A 22,472-nucleotide genomic window follows, 5' to 3' on the forward strand; every position below is an offset into this window, starting at 1 on the left:
TTCTAACTTCTTTCTGTTAATTTCAGCTTGTTTTGCTCCTTTCAGCTGTTTTTCTGCTGTTTTGTGCCCCTTTCAGGATCTTTCTACATTTTTGTGCTTGTTCTAACTTCTTTCTGTTAATTTCAGCTTGTTTTGCTACTTTCAACTGTTTTTCTGCTGTTTTGTGCCCCTTTCAGGATCCTTCTGTTAACTAAAACATTTTTGGGCTTCTTATAACTTCTTTCTGCAAATTTCAGCTTTTTCTACTATTTCAGCTACTATATAACTGTTTTATGCTAATTTAAGCTTTTTCAGCTAATTCAACATTTTTTTTACACTCATTTAAACTTTTTTCAGTCTAATTAAGCAAAATTCTTCTCTCTCAACTTCCTTCTTGTAATTTCAGCTTCTTCCTGACTTTTTAGCTAATTTTCAGCAGGTTTTTTTGTGCTAATTTCAGCTTTTTTCAGATAATTTCCACATTTTTGTGCTCATTTCTACTTCTTTCAGCATAATTGGGAAACCTTGTTCTTTCTGCTTTCTTATGCAAATTTAAGCTTGTTCTACGTTTTCAGCTACCCTTTAAGCTAATTTTAGCTGGTTTCAGACAAATTCAAGTTTATCATGGTAATTTCTGCTACCTTCAGCGTAATTAACTTCTTACTGCTAGTTTCAGCTCGTTATGCTACTTTCAGCTTATTTCTGCTAGTTTCAGTTATTTCGGCTACTATTTAGATGTTTAATGCCAATTTTAGCTTTTACAGCTAATTCTAAATTATTTTAGCTCATTTCATCTCCTTTCAATTCCTTCTCATAGTTTAAGCTTCTTTCTGTCTTTTCAGCTACTTTTCAGCTTTTTTGTTGTTGCTAATTTCAGCTTTTTTTTTAGCCAAGTTCCTAAATTTGTGCTTATTTCTGCTCATTTAAACCTAATTCAGCAAATGTGTGTTATTTCTTTTTTCTCCTGCTAACTTAGGCTTGTTCTTCCATTTCAGCATATTTTAGCTAATTTTAGCTGTTCTTCAGCAATAAGCACTCGCACTGTATTTTTGCAGGAAATGCAACTTCTCTAGTTTTGATTATTTATTTATGCAGTGCACTTTGATTGGTGAAAAATGAAAATCATACAGAGCTTTGACAAGAACAAAGGTGTGTAAAATAGAACATTCAGGAGAAAAACACGTATAAATTCAAACTGAACAGATAAACGAGTCAACTGTTTCAGATACGAGTAAAAAAATACTTTAGTTTAAAGCGGAAGTCAAACCAGGTTACCCGATATTTCTGCAGGATTTCAGCAAACTGAGCTGCGTTTTGGGCCTTGCAGATCCGTTCGTTCTCCTGGTTCAACTGAGCCTCGGTTCTTTTCAGCCAGGCCTCCAGGTCAGACAGCAGCTCCAGCGGCGGCTCTGCAGCCGTCAGACGCTAACGGACATAATTCAACAGGGAGGAACGTAAAACAAGTCTACCTTTTGTAGGTTTTTAATTATTTTCAAGCCCTTTAAAGTGAGTAATCGTTCATTGAACATCTGTTCTATTCTAATAAGATCCACAATATTAAATCTCTGGAAGATAAGATCTTTTCATCATCTGCTGGAGTGATTTCCACTTTTAAAAGACATCGATTTAAACCATCTGGATGGAAGAAACTGGCAAAATCAGCTTATTAAAGCTCTGCCAAATATCTGTTTCCATTCGCTGGTGATGGATGGTGAGGAGAAATAAGGCATGACCTTCCTCTCCACTCCCTCCCCTCTTCAGTCGCCACAAAAGGGATTTCAGAAGGGTTTGAGTTTATACTCCCCTCACTGGAGAAGATCTAATTATTTCTGAAAACAAACAGCACTTCCTTCTGGATCTCTAACGTTTCAGTGGCTTCGCGTTGTGCTGCAGTTTCAACTTCTTATTATCAAAAGTTAAAAGGATATTTTCCCCAAACACAAAAAAACGTTGCACCTGCTGCAGCCGGTCTTGACTCCTGGAGAGGTCAGAGGTCATTTGGCTGCAGCCGACCTCCATCTGACTGATCTGGGTTCTCAGCTTGGGACAATCTGCTTCCCTCAGGTGGAGCAGCTCAGTGGCGTCTTTTGATACGGACTCCCACAGCTCTGAGATGGTCTCCAGCTCCATAGAGAAGTCCTGGAAAAGAAAACGAGTCAGTCCGGCCCAACTCAGATCTGTATTGTTAGTGGGTGTTCATCTGTCTGTCTGTCTGTTAGCAAAATATCTCATGAACCACTTGATGGATTTCAATGAAACTCTCAGAGAGTAATCATAGGATAAGCATCTTTAACTGAATACGTTTTACAGTCATCACAATCAAAGATGGCTGCCACAACCAACTGATATTAGCCAGTACAAAAATCGCTATAACTCTCTCAATTTTACAAGTTTTGGACTAAAATTTGATGTGGTAGTAGCTGAGAGTAGGCCTCTCTCAATACACAATCAATCAATTAATCGCATGATAAATGAAAATTATCAACCTCATTTTCATTTATCGGCTTTATCGTTCCTTTGTGTCTCTCTCCTTCTACTGAAGACACTGGATGACAAAAGGCTCAATTCCGGTGCTCTTCACTGACCCATCCCTTTCTCTTTAAAATCTGTTTTAACCGTCCAAAATCACGTTTTTGGAATTGGGGGCCGAGATGGTGTAGTGGCAGGGCAGCCGGCTTGGGACCAGAAAGTCCCAGGTTCGATCCCCAGTCACTGCACATCACGTGGTGTCTCTGGGCAGCACACCTCATCCCCAAAATGCCCCCCGGCGCTTTCAATAGCTGCCCACTGCACCACCTGGTGGTGGATGGGTTAAATGCAGAGACTAATTTCGCCATTGTATGGAAACATACAGTGCTGACATTGTGATGACATTATTATTATTAAAAGCAGCTAAGCTGAGAAGCTAAGCTACGAGCTAAGCTAACAGGCCGACCACAGGGAAAAAACCTCCGTCTCGTCGAAGCTACAGAATTCACGGATAAAACCCATGCCTTTGTCTAAAAAGTTGTTTTTCTCTGCAAAAAGAAGCTGAGAACTTGTTTACTGATTGTTTTTATTAAAAGCTTTGTGTGAAAAACGCTATGCTAAAGAGCTCAAGCTACACCGAGCGTCCGCCATTTTGAGAACCAAAAAAAAAAGGAAGGAGAGACAGCCCATCTCACATCAAGGGGCCTCCCTCACAATTTTTTTAACCTCCTAGGACCTGGCAACCACATATACAAGAGTTCGGGTCTTAGGAGGCTAAAGAGACACGCTGCTCGCTCCCTCACTATCCATCCATCAGTTCAAACAGTCTTATACTGCCGTCTGGTGGTCAAAAAAGGTACTACATACAAAACAAATGAAAACATTCCTTCCTAAATTTGACAATAATTACTAATGTCAAATTTCAAACAATATTATCGTTTATCGCAATAATTTCTGAGACAATTAATCGCCCAGCAACATTTGTTATCGTGACAGGCCTAGCTGGGAGTCATCCCTAACACGGACTCTGCACACACGCCTCCCAAAAGCACGAGTTCGTGCGTGACGGCGTTTACGAGGTTTGACCTGAACAGCTACTACTCCATCACTTCCCAACATCTGATAACCGATTGCAACACGGGATGAAAGGCAGCAGGTGATACGCATTTCTTTAACGAACTGTCACATTCTCTGTGCAAACTTTGGCTCGTCTAGTTTTAGTATTCGAGTCACGTTTCTTTACTCGCTGACTCAGGATGAGATTATAAAACATGATCGCTGTGATCTGAAAGACGTGTTGCTCAACCTGCCTACACTGACGTTCTGCTGCAACTCAAGAGACGTTACAGCCCGCTCTAATGATCCAACAAATTTTGGGCATTTAAACGGACTCCCTTGTGTTTGATCAAGAGTGGATGAGCGGCTCACCAGCAGCTGAACCAGACTTCTTTGAAGGCTCTCCTGACTCAGCTCGGAGGAATCTGCCAGGCCCGACAAAGTCTTCAGGTGTTTGCTGGCACCGAGCAGACGCTGGCTGACCAAAGAGAAGTCAGTCTGGAATCTGTGGGGAGGATGAGGAAAAGCAATCGATCACCCGGTGGGGCAGAACGTGACTGGACCCTCAGACAGAGGGAAGTTCAGCAGGCGTTCAAAGGAGAAAATGAAGATGGGGGGGAAAAAAATAAAACAGCACGTTGATGGAAATTCAAGAATCTGAGAAAGTATAAAAATGTGATTCAGCAAACTAAATCCCAGGAACCAACAAAGTCCATGTGCAATAATCCAGGTATACAATCCAACAATTTCCAGTCAGGTCATCTGGACGGTTTCTTTTTTTTTTTTGTGCTGAAACGTTTCACCTTCCATCCAGAAGGCTTCATCAGTCATGGAAACGTTTCAGCACAAAAAAATATATATATATCCCAGGAAACATTTGTAGCATTTGGTTTAAAAACTTGATAAAGAAAACGTTCATTTGTAAAAATGTCCCATTGAGCAGGAGAAACATAAACGTGGTAACACAACGGGCTTCACAGTAAAAACAACAAGAATGACAAAAACAGCCTTTTCATTTAAACCACTTTATTTACCTTATGACTCAAACCACAGACTAGTGCCTACCTGGCTCTTCTGGCCTGGATGTCTTTAAAACGGTGGATCTCCTGCTCCGTCCTCCTGTAGGCGCTTCTCCATCGCAGCTCCAGAGCGCCCCCTGCCTGAGCCACGGAGGCGGAAAAGCACGGCTCCGCCTGCAGCAGCTTCTTCTGGTCCAGCAGCGTTCCCAACAGAACTCCACCCTCTTCAAGCTGGAGCAGAGCTCGCTGTGGGAAACAGAACGATCCGTGTTTACAGCGAGAGACCTTCCAACATACCATCGCCTCTGGATTGACAAATATAAGAACAAACAAAGCTAAAAGCTCTTAGAGGAAAAAAAATCTAAACCACTGCTCGAAGGAAACGCCAGAAGTCCAGGACAGTCTCAGCATCTTCTGCTTTGAGTGCAGCAGTTTGATCCTTTTAGTGCCAGCATGAGTTTGTGTCGCCTCAAGGTTCTTTATTGTTATTCGCATCACATGTGGTGCATGAGGTGGAACAAAATTGTGTTCCCAAGGTCCCAGTTACATCCAAAAAAAGCAAAAATATAAAGAATCAAAAGGAAAGAGTATTCAAGGATCTAAGATGTACGTTAAACTATAATAATGTGTATTAAACAGCAGCCTGAACATTACGTACTATTACTACAACATGCATTACTTTACAGTAAAAAAAACAAAAGTTTATTTTGTGCACAAGCAAACATTCAACAAATCAAAAAGATATTCTTACTCCAAGCTCATTCGGCTCACCGTAACATTCATGGTGACGAGTTTGTTTGGGAAATTTAACTTATCAGCTGCCTCTTGATGGGATGAAAATACAGAATAATAAAGATGAATCTTATATGATCTGATTCATTTACTATTAAAAGTAAAAACAAAATGAGAGAGATTGAATTTAAAATATCTGAGATTAATAAATCTACTTTTTTTTATCTCAGAGGGAAGGGACACAGAGAAATGGAAGGACAGATAATCTGTAAATTATTTTAGCTGATTTCTTGTTGTAGCATCGTTAGCACACTTGATTTAAAAAAAAAAAAAGTCTCCCAAATACTCTTTAGGAATATAAGACATGCTCTGTAAACTGGCTGTTGTGACAATATATTTGTTAAAGTAAATAAAGCAATAAATAAACAAAACTACATATGTTTATTTTATGTTTTTATGTCCAAGGTGGACAAAAGGAAGAAGCAGGATTAGATAATGGATGGATGGATGGATGGATGGATGGATGGATGGATGGATATTTTTGGAGTCTTTAAGATTCAGTCATGTTCTGGAAACACAACTTAAAAAAATAAAATAAAAATAAAAAATCATTGTATTTTAATCCAATCATTTTCAAAGTTTTGTCCATTATGTTTAATTTCAGCCTCCTCAAGTTTTATTGGTAGAAAATATAAACTTTTGTTTTTAATTAAGGATACTGGGGGCCGGACAGAAATTGTCCAAGGGCCACTTTTGGCCCATGGGCCATATGTTGCTCATGTCTGATCCAAGAGTGTATGGCTGTAATATTTATTGTGCATGATGATCACTACATGTATAAACAGGGTTATCAAACTATCAGTATTTCAATTGTTATATTAAATGCCCTTTGTTTTCCGTGTTATTGCTGCTTTTATTTAAAAAGTTAGGATTCAAGATTAAAAAACAAAGAGTTTACACACCAGAACATTTCCTTTCTCATATGAGATTTTACAATTCAAATGAAAAGTGTGGCATTCCAGGCTTTTAAATTGCATTGAGGTGCTAAAATATGATAGGAACTCACTTATAAGGCATTCAACTTACCATATTTTTTGGACTATAAGACGCAGTTAAAATCCTTTAATTTTCTCAAAAATCGACAGTGAGCCTTATGTATTAATTCTGGTTGTGCTTCTGACCTTGAACTGATTTTATGTGATAAACAATGTTGAGAGTTACTGTGAATGAGTTGAATAAAGTTTGACTTATCTGACTGTTTTGTTTCGCTTAATGTGCCTTATAGTTAAAAAAATACGGTATAAAATCCCCTAAGTTGAGCTGCTTTTAACCCCTAAGGGCGTGCCATGTCCTACACATGAGGTGTGGATTATAAAAACTTTCATTTTCTCTTCCGGCATCTTAAAGATATGTTTTCTGAAATGTTTGTGGACTCAGAAGATGCTGAGGTTCTCTGATTTATTAGTATTTGCTAAAAGTGGTCATGTTTTCTGTTTGTTCCCACAAATATTGTGAGTCGTAAAAAATGTTCTCTCCCCGTTTTATAGTTTTGTGAACTTCTGTTGGGTTTTCTCTTGCTGGGTTTTGTAACTTTTGGGCCACAGTTTCAATCAGAAGTAGTAAATCGACGTAAGGATATTTTATTTAACCAAATGGAAAGAGATGTGCAGCTAAATCGATGATCAGAGCTACAGGAAGTACCTCGCAGGCTTCTAGTCTGCTCTGAACCGCCTCTTCCTCATCATCATGTCCCTCCGGTTCTTCACCACTAATAAAGGCTTCAGACTCCTCCAACACTCGACCCAGTCGACCACAAACATCCTCCCAGCAGATCCAGTCCTAAAGCAAAGCCCACCACAAACCAGTACAATTATCATCTGATTATTTCAGTGAAATCCCTGCACAGGAAAGATACAAATAAAAATGCACATTTCTGAGCGCATGAGCTTATTTGGCCCTGAGCAAGCAAACATTACAAACCTGGAGCCTCTTCTCAGAAGCCACTTCCTGCTCCAGAGCCTGTTGCTGGCGTGCTTTAGCCCGGACTTCCAGCTGCATCCATTCATGCTCTTGACCTTTGAGTGCATCGGGTTCCCGTTGGAACAGATACCGAAGGAAAGACAGCTGGGACCTGAGGACCTGCAGGAGTTTCTGCACAGCAACATAACAGATTTATAACAGTTGAAAATCTGTATCACTAATCAAAAACTTCATGGAAACCCCCTCAAACTCTGCGTAAAGTTACTTAAACCTGGACTTTGCTGCATGTTGGAGAAGTTCTTGAAAGCCTAATGAGATACCTTGTGTCTGCAGAGAACAGCTTGAAGTTTGCTGCGGTTGGGAGCTTGGCCCGTCCGTCTTTCTAGTAAACATTCTCCCATTTCCAGAAGGCAAGCTATCCCCTGAAGCAAGGACTGAGAGGCGTTTTGTAGCTCCACGTTTTCCCCGGTACTTCCTCTCAGATGTCTGCCCAGCGCACACTGCAGGGATAAACACGAGCGGCAAAGAGGTTAAGCTGAATTTGATTCTTGTTTGAAACACAGATTTGACGTATTCTCTTAAGAGCGTATTTCCACATTAGCTGTACTTTTAGAAATCACTAGAAACAGGTAAGGGGTTTCCTGGGATGCTAGTAATGTTCACTTCATGCCCTGTGGGTTGAAGTGCGAGCTCTTCGTGGACTGAACTCGCTTCAGCCACATCACGTCCCTTCAGGATGGAGTCTGAAGACCAGGTTTGTGTTCTCTTAACCATTCAGAAACAGATTTTAGGAATCAATGCTGTCTTGTTGAGAAGTGGCTGCTGCTGTGGAAGAGTTGTTGCCATGTGGCAAAACTAGTTCACAAATGTTTTTTGGTAGGTTGAAATTCTCAAAGTAACAAAAGATGCAGGTTATACATCAAGTCAGCAAAAATGACCTTTCCCCACTATTCTTACACCTGATTTTTAATTTCCTTTTGTGCACCTCTACATTGTGTTCAACACAATGGCTCTTCTTCTAGTTAATTAATTGTCAGCAATGGTGTACCACAAGGCTCAGCCTTAGGACCCACTCTCTTTACAACTTTTTCATTCATTCAACCTTTATTTATACAGGCTAGCCTCACTGAGCCACAGGGACTCATTTGAGGACCTGTTCCAGACAGAACATATAAAATACAGACAACAAAACAGTAAACAATAATAACAATAAACTAGAGTAAAAGAATGAAGTTCAAATACGAGTAGTGTATAAACAAAACATCAGGGTGCTGTCAAACAGGGAGAAATACTAAAAACAAGAACATATTTGCCTTAATTTTTCCATTGACATTACAAAATGTTTGAACCCCCTTAAATAAATCAAGGAGGACAAGGTGGAATTTATATAAATAATGTAGGTCAGAACATTCCACATGCACTTCTATGCTGACGATACAGTTGTTTATTGTCAAGCTAAAACAGTTGCTAAGGTTTTCCAGCTTCTACAGTCTGCATTTGATATCATTCAGTCAGATTTGTTCCATCTCAAATTGGTGCTAAATGCTGATAAAACCAAAGGGATGCCGTTTTCAAACAGCAAGTCTGTCCCAGCAGTCCTTCCTTCCATCTATGAACGGTGTTCCTATTGAGTTTGTGGATTCTTACAAACACTTGGGAATCTTGTTCGATGCACATCTCCCTTTTAAGTCGCATGTTGACAACTTGACAAAGAAACTAAAATTAAAACTGGGGTTCTTTTTCAGAAATAGATCCTGTTTAACTCTGAATGCTAGAAAACGCCTTGTAACCGCTACTTTCCTTACCAGCCATCGATTATGGTGAACTTATTTACATGAATGCCCGTGCCAGCTGCTTGCAGACGTTGGATGCTCTCTATCATGATGCGCTAAGATTCATAACTAGTTGTAACTACCATATTCATCACTGCACCCTGTATTCACTGATCAGTTGGTCATCAGTAACTTCACGAAGACTCTCTCACGGATACATTTTCATCTACAAATCACACCTTGGTCTGCTGTCTTCTTAGATCTACGCCTACATGTCACGTCGTCAGTGCAGTTACAGCGTGCGCTCTCAAGACATTACCTGCAGCGTCCCTTCAGTGCGGACTGTACTCAGAAAAAAGGCCTTTTCTTACTCTGCTCCTGGAACACCTTATAAAAAGATCTGAAGCTGTCCACTTTGACCTCTCTGAGGGATTTTAAACAATTGATAAGGTCAGTGGAAGAATCAACGCAGACATGTTCCTGTTTTAAGTATTTTACAACGTTTTATAATGTAGCTTGATTTTATTTTGTTTTATAACACTACTTTTTATTTTATGGCTGTTTATTGTTGTATGTACCTCATCTTTGTTTAAAGCTGGTCTCTCTTGTAAATGAGTCCTCATGACTCAATGAGGCTAACGTGTATAAATAAAGGTTAAATGGATGAATAAGTTCTTGTCACAAGTGGAAGATTAGTTATTTGTTTTATTAAGTCTATGAAAAGTTAAACTCATTCCTTGAAGGAATGCATATCACTCGCTGCCTCTCGTGCCAGAGTTGTAGCCGTTTTGGTCGAACCTTCAAAGTAACATCTTGCACAGTTTCATGAAAGGTGGACTGCCATTAAAAATTATAGCTTTATACTGTATCTGCATATTTAGCTGTGGTGGTCATCTTGAATTGAGTTGACTCCAAAAGTTAATCGATTGTAGACGTATATCCAACAATTTCTTCCTAAAGCTTTCATTAAAACCCTTCCAGTGGTTCATAAGATATTTTGCTAACAGACACACAGATAATGACCAAGTTTTAAACAAAAATACTGCAATATGTTTTGCTCTGAGAACCTGTTAGGGATCATGTGTAGCTACTACCGCACCGAAATTTAGCTCACCGTCAGATTTCTTTGTGCCTTACATCCATTTTTATGTTGGTAAAGACTGAATAGCTGTGGCGGCCATCTTGAATTAGGGTAACTTCAAACGATAAACAGTTGTAGACACACTACCATGGATTTCTTTCTGGAAGTTTCTCTAAAATTAATTTAATGGATAATGAGTTGTTTTGCTAACACTACATACAAATGAGCTGTGCCAACACACAATAAATATTTGCCTTCGTCTAAACATGTGGAATAAATAACACGAATAGTAAATAATAGTTACCTCCAAACTAGGAACCTCCTTTAGATTTGGGAAGATCCGACTCAGACCCGTTTCAAATTCATCCAGCAGACACAGAATGTTGGAGGAGAATGCCTACACCATGCAGGGAAATAGACATTTATTTTTATAAACAACGGAGAGTTTTAGCTTCACCTTTCAGTGATAAATACTGTCGGCACAGAAGAAGGAATTTGTAACTTTCCTCTTCAGGAACTAATAATGTGTTGATGGCAAATTTCAATTCAGATTCTCAGTTTGTTTTAACCTGATTTTGGTTCTGCAGGTCTGAATCTTCAACCTCATGATTGTTGGAGGAGTCGAGGACACGCTGGACGGTACGAAGACAGTCCTGAAGGCTCGTCAGACAGCGGTGAGCTTCTGGCTCTTCCCTGAAGAACGTAGGTGTGATCGCTGAATCCACTTTCCTCAGCAGCTCTGCTAAAGTTCTCAGCTGAGCTGATACACACTGTGTAAGAATGTAAACAAGTCTAAAAGAGTGGTTTTATGAAGTGAAAACACCACAAAACGATTGTTTATTTTCATTTTGTCTTTAAAACTAATTCATTTTATATTCTATAAAGTCAGATTTAGATGTTTGGTCACCCAAACTGTCACTGTGTGCTTATTTTAAAACAACTTTAAGAAGTCACCTGTTTGTGCAGCAGCCTCAGCTGAGAGTCATGTTGAACACCAGCACACAACAGAACGTCTGGTACAGAGTCCAAACAGTCATGGATCCTTTGTGCAGCTTCGTACAACTCTGTCACAGCAGGACGAGAACGGTCTGGACCTTCGGCCTGGGAATCATCAAACATGACAACCACAGTTTTATTTTCTAAAATGAAAAGCATAAAATGAAAATTTGTATTTTGAAGAATGTTTATTCAAAAAACAGTAAAAAGAAGAGAAAAAAAAATCAAACAATCTAAATGCAGCGCTTGAAAATGCAGTGTGAATGCTTTTTGCTGAAGAATTTGCTGAAAAGCAGCTGAAATTAGCTAAAAACGTGCTGAAATGTAGCTGAAATGAAAGAACAAGCAGAAGAAAGAACACGTTTATTTTGCAGAATTAGGTATAAATTAGCAGAAATTAGCACAAAAATGAGGAAATTAGCTAAAAAAAAAAGTTAAAATTAGTAAAAACAATAGCTGAAGAGTAGCTGAAAAGGCACAAAGTAGTTTAAACTACCAGAAGGAAGCGGAGACCTGAAATTAGCTAAAAAATGTTGAATTAGCTCAAAAACCTTAATTTAGCATAAAACAGCTACATATTAGCTGAAATAGGAGAAAAAGCCAAAATTAGCAGAAAAAAGCTAAAAGGAGCATAACAAGCTGAAATTACCACAAACAAGTAAATTGAAGGTTGAAAGTAGCAAAAAAAAATTACCATGAAAAACTTGAATTTATCTGAAACCAGCTCAAATTAGCTAAAAATGTTAGAAATGTAGCTTAAAAGGTCGAACAAGATTCAATTAGCAGAAAAAAGCAGAAAGAACACTTTTGCCCCATCAGGTTGAAAGTAGAAAAAAGTGAAAATTATCTGAAATAAGCTAAAAGTAGCATAAAACAGCTAAATAGCTTCAGAAATAGTAGAAAACGCTGAAAGTAGCAGAAAGAATCTAAAAAAGTGAAGTCAGGTCCTCTGGACGGGTTCAGAGGACCTGACTTCACTTTTTTAGATTTTCTACCCGGATTATTGAGCATGCATCAGGGTAGCAGAAAGAAGTCAGAAGAAGCACAAACATGTTGTAGTTAGCAGAAAGAATCTGAAAGGAGCATCGAACATCTGGGAAAAAACAGCTGAAAGTAGCTGAAAAAAAGTTTAATTTTGCAGAAGGAAGCTGAAAGAAGCTGAAGCAGAACAAAATATGAAAGGAGCAGTAAAAGGTTGTGAACACATCTAAAGATATGAAGGATGTAAAATGAGCTCAGTTCATTTTCTAACAGAAAAAAACGGCAGAAAACGCTAAATAATTAAAAAAGCTAAAGTTGCAATACAAGCAATAGTGCGAATGCTTCATAAGCGTTCACACAGTTAGCCTGAAATATACGTGAGTGTTGAAACTGTTAAAACGCAGCTCTTGTTGATCTTTACGTTTAAGTTTGGAAGTTGCTCAACGTCTGACTCACTGCTTTGGTCACAAATGTTATATCTCTGCTCTACAAACCGTTCGTCTCAGCACGATGATGGATCTGTGGATTTTCTGCAGGACTGAAGAAATCGATTCGGTCGACCTCGGCTCCTTTTCTTGAACCTGGACACAAAAAGAAAAACCAGCAGCATCTGGTTATTTCAAACACGCTTGCCTTGGTTAACAATTTATATTCTGTTTATTTGTTGTAGTCGAATCTTATTCAGTGCCGCAACTATAATTAATAATAATAATAATAATTTCAGGCAATAGTACTTGTGTAAAATGTTGCACGTAAAAACATGGGAGGGTTTGCACAGATATAAAGACTAAAAACTGAACCGTTGCCATGGTGATGTTGGTAATTATTCAAAGTAGTGAGTCATAAAAGTCATTTTTCTTATTTTACAGCTTCCTTCTCAGTCTTGGTCTGAATGTTTACGTTTCCTTTTCAGAAATCTAAAGTAACATCCGATCTTTAAGCATTTTTTTAATCACTTTCCTACCTTCTCACGAGTCCCTCCATCTTCTGTGCGTTGCTGTTCCTCCAGAACATTTCTCAAAAAGTTGAGTTTTTTTAACGTCTGAGAATGAAGCCGAGACCAGCTTCGGCTCGCTACATCCTCCTCTTCAGGTCCTGCAGAACTGCAGAACAAACAAAACACTTGAGTGTTCTGTACGAAGACAGAAGTCATGTTTCCACCTCATGGCACATCAGGAAACACTGCATCAACCTTTCCTCTCTAACCCCGTTAAAGAAACAGGTGGTCACTAATGTGGGAGTGAAAACGGATCCTTCTATGAAACTAACCCGTCGTGTAAACACGATTGTTAGATCCTGTTTTATTCAGTTGAGGCGACTGTCTATAGACTGAAGCCCATACTGTCCAAAAGTAATCTTGAGACAGTAAAACATGCGTTCATAACATCCAGGCTCGATTAATGCAAGTGTGCTTCTGTTTGGGATCAGTCAGACCTCCACTGCACGATTACAACTGGTTCAGGCAAAAGAGAGCACATTTCTCCAGTTCTGGCGTCCCTTCACTGGCTCCCGGTTCACTTTCAAATTCATTTTTAAAATCCTTCTGTACGTTTTTAAATCTCTGAACAGTTCTAGCCACTCTTATCTCTCTGATCTGCTGCAGCCATATGTCCCACAGCGGTCAGCAGACCAGATGCTTTTATTGGCTACAGGCACTCGTTTCAAGCTCAAAGGTGACGGGACCTTCTCTGTTGCAGGTCCAAAACTGTGGAAGGAGTTACCACTGCATATCAGACAGGCTCCCTCAACCACCGTGCTTGAGTCTCGTTTAAAAACTCACTTTTATTCCCCGGCTTTGGACACTGTGCGAGTTGATTTTAACTTGCATGTTAGGCTGATTGGCAACTCTAAATTGTCTCTAGGTGCGAGTGAGAGAGTGAATGGTTGTTTGTCTCGTTTGTCTCCCCGTGATGGACTGGAGACCTGTCCAGGGTGTCCCCTGCCTCTTGCACAGTGATAGCTGGACATGGGTACCAGTGACCGCCGTGACAAAGAAAAAAAAAAGAAGTGGGTAAAGATGATGGATGGATCAAAGCCAGTGCTCAATAATACAGGTATAAAATCCAACACTGTTCAGTCAGGTCATCTGGACAGTTTTTTTTTTTTGTGCTGAGACGTTTCACCCTCCATCCAGAAGGCTTCATCAGTCTGAGGAAACACCAAACAAAACTGCTTCTCCCCCAACAACGTACTCCAAAGTGGAAAAAACCAGTTATATTGGTGCTAAGATGGCCTCTGGGGCACACCCTCTCCCTCATCGACAGTCATGTCAAACTGGTTCAAAACACCAGATGACCTGACTGAGTGTCCAGTCCAAAAAAATCCAACACGGGTCAGTCAGGTCATCTGGTGTTTTGAACCAGTGTGACATGACTACTGACGAGGGAGAGGGCGAACAGCGGAGGAGAGAACGTGCCCCAGAGGCCATCTTAGCACCAACGTAACTCTTTTTTTTTCTTCCACTTTGGAGTAAGATGTTGGGGAGAAGCAGTTTTGTTTGGTGTTTCCTCAGAATGATGAAGCCTTCTGGATGGAGTTATTCTATAATGTTAGTTATTTAGTGTCTTATCTTTAACTCTGTGGATGTACGTATTTTATCCTGTGTCCTTTGCTTGTTTGTTTTTGCTGTACAGCACTCTGGTTGGTTTTGTTGCTGTTTATAAGTGCTTCATAAATAAAGTGGTCTGGTATGGCATGGTATGGCATGCCTGGAAAACAAGCGTTGCAGAAGTAGTTTTCCTTAATCCGTTACCTGACTGCTGATTCAACAAACTCCTCAGGTTGCTGGGACCCTTCTAACAAACTGATGCTGACTTCTTGCTGAAGCCAGACGTTCTGAAGCATAAAGAGGAAAAACAAACAAATCAAAAAAATTAAACTTGGGAGTTCAAAGTGAATTCAAATGTAACAAGATGGAGTCTTTACGCTCACCTGATCTGAAAGAGGATGTGTGAACATGGACAGATGTTTGTTTTCCTCTTCTTTGAGCTTTTCTGATGCTTCTTTGAATGAAGTTATGGGTCTCAAAGGACTCAACTTTGTGTCCTCCAACAGAGAAGACTTTATCTGAGGGTCGATGTTTAAAATTTGCTCTTTCATTGTCTCTTGAAGGTCCGAAGCTGCAGCAACACCTTCAGGCTTTAGATTATCATTGGTTATGGTTTCAGGATTCAAAGTCTGACAGATGTCTGCTTTCACGTCTTGTGTTATTAATCCAGTTTCAGCGTTTTGAGATCCACTGCCGGTATCAAACTCGGGATTCGCAGATAAAAAGCTTGTTGCTGCATCTTTTGAACTCATCTCTGCTTCCAAACAAAAATGATGAGCCGCATTGTCCAGATCCTGAAGAACAAAATTTAGGACTTTGTGAGAAAAATCTCAAATTCTGTCAAAACTAGAGAAATTGCATTTCCTGCGAAAATGCAGTGTGAATGCTTATTGCAGAAGAACGTGATGAAAAACAGCTGAAATAAGCTGAGAAACATGTTGAAATGTAGCTGAAATGGAAGAACAATCCAAAAGTACTAGGAGAAAGCAAAAAGAGCACCTATCTGCTGAAATACGTTTAAATAAGCAGAAATTAGCACACAAATTAGTTAACTAGCTAAAACACCCTGATGAAATTAAGTAAAAAGATGTTTAAACTAACATATGGAAATGGAAAGAGCTGATAAAAGCTTAAAAAAAGAGAAGTTAGCTGAAAAAGCTAAAATTAGCACAAAACAGCTAAATAGTAGCTGAAACAACTGAAATTAGCAGAAATAAGCTGAAAGGAGCATAACAAGCTAAAATTAACAAAGAAGTTAATTAGACTGAAAGTAGCAGAAATTACCACCAAGAACTTGAATTAATCTAAAACAGCTGAAATTAGCTAAAAATGCTAAAAGCTAGCACAAGGTAGCACAAGCTTAAATTAGCAGAAAAAACATGTTTGCCCAATTAGGCTGAGAAGCAAAAATGAGCACAAAGAAATGGAAATTATCTGCAAAAATACTGACATTTGCCAAAAACAGCTAAAAAGTAGCTAAAAAAAAGCAGAAAGAAGCTTAAATTACCAGCAGGAAGTGGAAAGAGCACATTTTTGCTGAATTAGGCTGAAAACAGTTTAAATGAGTGCAAATAATGTGGACGTAGCTGAAAAAGCTAAAATTAACATAAAACAGCTAAATAATAGCTGAAAAAGCAGAAAAAGATGAAACTTGCAAAAATAAGCTGAAAGGAGCATAAGCTGAAATTAGCAGAGAGACGTTAGAAGAAGCACAAAAGTGTTGTAGTTACCAGATCTGAAAGAAGCACAAAACAGATGGAAAACACTGGTGAAAGTAGCTTAAAAAAAGTTTAAGTTTGTGCAAAGAAGCTGAAAGAAGCTGAACTAGAACAAAATGTGAAAGGAGCAGTAAAAGGTTGTAAACACATCTAAAGATTGGAAGGATGTAAAATGAGCTCAATTCATTTTGAGACAACAAATGGCAGGAAAGGCTAAATTTTTCAAAAAGCTAAAGTTGCACTAATACCAAAAGTCATAGCAGGATTGTCCTGAAAGAGCTAAACGTTTTGATTTATGATTTGTTGAAATAGCACAAAAACTGTGGAACGAGAAAGAAGCTGAAAAACGGACAGAAGAAAAATGGATCACAATAGAGTGAAGCTTCATAAACATTCTCACAATAAAGACCATACAGGTGTATCAAAGGTAAAAAAAACATCTCCAAGTACTCAGTATTTACCTTTACCTCTGTCTGCTGCTTCATTTCAGCCACATCCTCACGTTGTACATCTGAAAGGCGAAGCGTCTCCTCCACGTCCTGATAATTAAACGGAGACAGAACCCGTATTCACAGATTTATTCACGCACATGCCCGTCTGAGTTTGGGTGTGCAGAAGAAATGAAGCGTATCTGAAGAGCTTTTCAAGCAGCTGCTCTCGACAGCGACAGAGAAACAACTTGTCTCATGCAGCTTCGTTCAGCATGCAAAAAAAAAAAAAAAAAAAATCTGTCAGGAAACAAAAGTTGTGCTCAATCTGAAAATGACCAAGTGAATACAAATAGAAAAGGACGGGATAAATAGGAGAAAAGAGCCTGATGATTGTTGAGTTTCATTCCAAATGACAATCTTTAAATTGTAATTAATTGCGTCTTCTCTGAACTTTAAGGTAACGGTTTAAAGTAGGGCTCTGTAAAAAAAGAGTATAGTAAATCTTACCTGATCTACTTAAACGGCCTCAGTTTGGGGAAGAAAAAAAAAGTGATTCAAACCGAACTGACAAGCCTGTTTAAGTGAGGTCGATATAAAGTTTATCGCGATGGCCTTAAAAACAGTCCTATCTATCAAATGTGTTATTTTATTCAAATGTTTTGCACAAACTCACTGTTGTTGTGTGAACGCTTGCGAAGCATTCACTCTATTGTGATCCGTTTTTCTTCCGTATGTTTTTCGGCACGATTCTCATCCCACATTTAAGCTACTTCAACAAATCAAATGTCAGAAACGGTTCAGCTCTTTCAGAAAAATCCTGCTGTGACTTTTGGTATTGGTGCAACTTTAGCTTTTTGAAACATTTAGCCTTTTCTGACATTATTTATCACAGAAAATGAATTTAGCTCAGTTTACATCCTTCATATCTTTAGATGTGTTTACAACCTTTTACTGCTCCTTTCACATTTTGTTCTGGTTCAGCTTCCTTGTACAAATATACACTTTATTTAAGCTACTTTCAGCTAATTTCAGCTATTTCAAAACAAAAGCTAAAAACAAAATGTTCTTTTTAGAAGTGCTCTTCTGTGAGATCTGATCTATGACAGGAGCTGAAACATGGAGTAGGATTGACTCTTAAAATCTGAGACAGCTGAAGTTAACCAGTAAACAGAAATACCTGCTCCAGCTGCAGAATCTGACAGAAACTGACAATCACTCATCTGCAGTGACTGCAGGTTGAACAAGAACAAGTGAAGTTAAAGGAAACATCCTTTGTCCCAAAGCCAGTTAAAGTATTGTTAATATTTTGACTACTTTATTTTTATTTCTTTATGAATCGATTGTAACTATTTTCACATTATTCAACAACCAAAATGGATTTTGTTTTTTAATGTAATGGCTAGGTATTAAAAAAAAAAAGGCTAGGTATTAAAAAAAAAAAAACAACAACAACATTTAGCCCTCCCCAGTACCCATTTATGTTGCTCTTATTTTGAAATGTAACCGGAAGTGTTAAGAAAGGCGGAAAGAGAAGTTATGGAGACGCCGCTGATGTCGAACCGGTTAACACCATACACAGAATATGTCTGTGGTTAACACAAACGGCTTGTTTTTTTTTTGGTTCAGCCTTTTTTTCCCCTGTCTAATCAGATGGCCCTCCAGACACACCCATTTTACTATTGTCCAATCAGATGTGACCCTCCAGATACGCCTATTTTACTATCATCCAATCAGCTGTGGCCCTCCGGATGGCCCATTTTACTATCGTCTAATCAGATGTGGCCCTCCAGATACGCCCATTTTTCTATCGTCCAATCATGTGTGACCCTCCAGATACGCCCATTGTTTTATCGTCCAATCAAATGTGGCCTTCCAGATACGCCTTCCAAATTTGTCTGCAGAGATACCTACTTGGATCAAATGAAAAATTAAATGAAAAATTAAATAATTAAATCTATAAACAATGACAAAAATATTAACAAAGTAGTGTAAAGGAGTGAGATGAGCCTAATCCAGTAACATTAAATAATAACTGATCATATTATTTTTTATTAATATTTGAATAATTACCCACCAAATTGTACATTTACAGAAAAATATGAAGGGAGTTTTTTGCTAAAATGAACCTTCACAGCTGTGAACTTCGATGGTTCTTTCGAGCATGAATGTAAGATTTTTGCCAGTGGTTTGAAACTGATGGTAGTTTTATGGTTTTTTAAATCCAGTTTACATAAATTGTTGGAAAATTTGTTTTTAGGATTTGCTTCTGCTCAAACTAGCCATTAGCTTGTTAATCTGGTTAGAATTCAAATATACATTTCTCCAGTTTGAGGTTGTTTAAAGAGCTTTCTAGAGCAGGTAAGTATGTCCATAACCTTTTCACTGAGCCCGACTTCAAACATTCAGAATTATCTCTTTAAACTGCACATTTGTGTTTAATTTTACTTCCATTTTTGACCCGAGAGTCTGAGAAATTACCGGCATTTTGAACGAAACCCGAACCACAGAGGTACCCAGAGGCATGCTCTCTCGTCATGCAACCATTTGTCAGATTTACCTCTGGAACACTGCATGTTAATGTGTCAGAGGAAGAAGAGTGGCAACTCTCGGCTTCCTCATCTTCCTCTTCCTCTGAGTAAGACACCTCAAAAGACTCCTGCTTTCAGTGATAAGGGTGAATATATGATGAAAACTGGGACGGCAAACAATTTATTTAGTTTAACAAACTTTTATCTGAGTGATAAAAGAATTTACAAATTGTTAGAACCTAGAACAGAAAATGCAGATTATCAGAAAATAGTAAACATGAAACATGATATCTCTGGGCCTGAAAGTCTATTAAATGTAGTTATTTAGCTTGAATATTGCCCACCATAGAAAGAAAAAGGCAAAATGGTTTATTTCTGTCTGGTTTTAATAAAACTCTTGAAAGTAACCAGTGGCTGTACATCTACAAAGCATTAACTTTAGGAGTCAAACAAATTCAAAATGGCCACCACAGAAAAAAAATAAACAAACAACAAAGCACATAAATGGCTACAACTCCATCAATTTAACAGACGCAGAGCTAAATTTGATGTGGTAGTAGCTGACCATCATCTCTAACATACTCTGAGGATGACATCTCATCATATACCCTGAGAACATGAATACAGTAGTCCCTCACTTATCGCAGGGTTTACGTTCCAGACACCCCCGTGACAGGTGAAAATCCAAGAAGTAGGAAGGTTATATTTATATATATATATATATTTTTTTTTTTTTAAGGCTTCATAAACCCTTCCCACACTGTCGCAGTGTTCTTAATGTTCTAAACTCTCTAAAAGAGCACAGCAAAAGAGAGCAGACAGACTGATGCTACGGTTACGGAGTCAATCAGCGCCCGAGGGCGGACTGGCTATCGGAAGCACCGGGACATTTCCTGGTGGCCTGGCCCGCTCAGTGATCACCAAGGGGGACTAGAGGCTCAGTTCGGGTCAAGCTTGATTATTTTAAATAAACAATCCCTGCCGCTCACTCTGGTATCCGCCTCACTAAAGCTCCCATAGCAGCGATGGGGAAAGACAGACCCCACCCCCTGCCCCCTCCTTTCTCTTTCTGAGGCTGTCTGCTGTGACAGACAGCCTCAGAAAGAGAAAGGAGGGGGGCTCTTCTGCGATCACTGAGCTGGCCAGGTCACCTGGAAATGTCCCGATGCTCCCGATGGCCAGTCCGCCCCTCAACACAATGCTCTGGTTGGTCGCCTTCCATCAATAAGCTAATCGTGTGTCATGCACAATCTTACGTTGAAAACCTGTGAAAGAGTCCGCAAAAGTCGAACCATGAAGTATCGAGGGACTACTGTAACGTTATTTACAGAGCTGTCAAAAACAGTTGCAACGTTGTCCCTTCTCATAAGATTGATTAACATGTTGGCATAAAAGGCCGTGGGCGATGTGGATTATTTTAAGGCTAAGCCCTAAATTCTGGTTTTGTTTTTGATCAGGACTTTAACGGGCAGGTTCAACTATTCTTAGATAACAGACAATAAGAAGAATCTGACTTCATGACATCCTTAAAGAATTCTTTAACTTCACCAGATTTTGCTTGCTCAAACGACTCGTTTTGAAATGAGTAAATTTTTAAAAATATAGTTTTGAACTTTTAGGTAACAGTTGGTTAAAAAGGTGTTTTGCATAAAATGATTAGAAGTGTAGTTTAATTTTCAGATCAAGTTTATTCTTGCACTGAAACAGATGATTGGCAGGATTTTACCTGACGATGCTGTGTGTTTTGTTACCTGGATGAAGCGTCGGCGTGCAGGTCCTTCCAGCTGCAGCGTCTCTTCAGTAAAATCAGAAACTAAAGTGATGCTAAGATGCTCAGCAGTTCTGTCTTCCTCCTTTATCTTGTTCTGTTTCAGCACAAGACACGAGCTTTCGTATTTTGTTGTTCTCTCCCCAGAACAGGTACTGCCTCTGTAAGCACTCGAACACCACACTTTAACCCTATTACTTTAAGACATCCTCCGTGTGGTTGAATTTTACCTCCAGAAGGGAGAGTTGCTCTTTGGTGTCTTCTTCCAGCTCCTCCAGCTGTTCAAGGAGCTGTGTGGCTTTGGAGAAAACCAGAAGCTTCTCTGCTCCTTCCAGGAGGTGGATCTCCTCTTTGAACCCGTTTATGTCCTGTAAGCTGCTCCGCATCGACTGGAGGCTGGCCAGGATTGTCTAAAATTGGAAAATGTTACACTTATACTGAACACCTGTGTCAGGAGGTAAATTCCCCTGAGGGCTGTGTTCTTTCACCCCTTTTATTCATTTTATATACAAACGATGGTTGCAGCCAGTTCCCACAGCGTCACATTTTAAAATTTGCTGATGACTCTGTCATCCTGTCTCTTCTCAGCAGTGATGACCCAGACCCCGGGCCTGTGGTCGGGGTCTTCACTGAATGGTGCGAGTCTTCCTTTTTAAAGTTCAATGTTTCTAAGACAAAGGAGATGGTCACTGGTTTTAAAAAAGACTCCAGTTGTCACTCCTGTGGTCATTAATGGTGAAGATGTTGAGGCGGTGCATCAATATAAATATCTGGGAACTGCTCTTGATGACAAACTGACCTTTGACCACCATGTGAACTCACTTTGTAAGAAGACCCACCAGAGAATGTTTTTTTTATCAGAAGCTCTGGTTTTAATGTTGATTTTACTTTTATGAGAATGTTTTATTGAGTCGCTCAACTTTACCTTCATCTGTTGGTTTGGACTTTTGACGTGAAAAACAGGAACAAACTCTTGGAGATTGTCAGGATGTGCAGCAAAACTGCTGGCATAGTCCTGCAGAACCTCACTGACCTACAGAACCTCACTGACCTACTGAACCCCACTGATCTACAGAAACCCACTGACCTACAGAACCTCACTGACCTACAGAACCTCACTGACCTACAAAACCTCACTGATCTACAAAACCTCACTGATCTACAGAACCTCACTGACCTACAGAACCTCACTGACCTACAGAACCTCACTGACGTACAAAACCTCACTGACCTACAGAACCTCACTGACCTACAGAACCTCACTGATCTACAGAACCCCACTGACCTACAGAACCTCACTGACCTACAGAACCTCACTGACCTACAAAACCTCACTGACCTACAAAACCTCACTGACCTACAGAACATCACTGACCTACAGAACCCCACTGACCTACAAAACCTCACTGACCTA

At 39.3% G+C, this 22,472-nt stretch overlaps 1 protein-coding gene across 1 annotated transcript in view; it reads right to left on the minus strand.

Moving 5' to 3' along the window:
* Positions 1 to 22,472, minus strand: part of LOC119417942 (nesprin-1) — a 128,541-nt gene that overhangs the window by 56,865 nt on the left and 49,204 nt on the right. Inside the window, exons 39-56 of the mRNA XM_037685190.1 lie at positions 21,289 to 21,468; positions 21,042 to 21,155; positions 19,320 to 19,418; positions 16,799 to 16,870; positions 14,997 to 15,407; positions 14,818 to 14,900; positions 13,030 to 13,168; positions 12,560 to 12,646; positions 11,043 to 11,189; positions 10,658 to 10,858; positions 10,393 to 10,485; positions 7,556 to 7,735; positions 7,236 to 7,406; positions 6,957 to 7,094; positions 4,570 to 4,769; positions 3,877 to 4,009; positions 1,936 to 2,118; positions 1,255 to 1,404 (exon numbers count right to left, since the gene is read on the minus strand). Coding sequence (XP_037541118.1) covers positions 1,255 to 1,404; positions 1,936 to 2,118; positions 3,877 to 4,009; positions 4,570 to 4,769; positions 6,957 to 7,094; positions 7,236 to 7,406; positions 7,556 to 7,735; positions 10,393 to 10,485; positions 10,658 to 10,858; positions 11,043 to 11,189; positions 12,560 to 12,646; positions 13,030 to 13,168; positions 14,818 to 14,900; positions 14,997 to 15,407; positions 16,799 to 16,870; positions 19,320 to 19,418; positions 21,042 to 21,155; positions 21,289 to 21,468 — 2,781 coding nt within the window. The remainder of the gene's footprint in view (positions 1 to 1,254; positions 1,405 to 1,935; positions 2,119 to 3,876; positions 4,010 to 4,569; positions 4,770 to 6,956; positions 7,095 to 7,235; positions 7,407 to 7,555; positions 7,736 to 10,392; positions 10,486 to 10,657; positions 10,859 to 11,042; positions 11,190 to 12,559; positions 12,647 to 13,029; positions 13,169 to 14,817; positions 14,901 to 14,996; positions 15,408 to 16,798; positions 16,871 to 19,319; positions 19,419 to 21,041; positions 21,156 to 21,288; positions 21,469 to 22,472) is intronic.

Source organism: Nematolebias whitei, chromosome 12 (genome assembly GCF_014905685.2).
Source record: "Nematolebias whitei isolate Nwh7 chromosome 12, NemWhi1, whole genome shotgun sequence".
Lineage (NCBI taxonomy): Eukaryota > Metazoa > Chordata > Actinopteri > Cyprinodontiformes > Rivulidae > Nematolebias > Nematolebias whitei.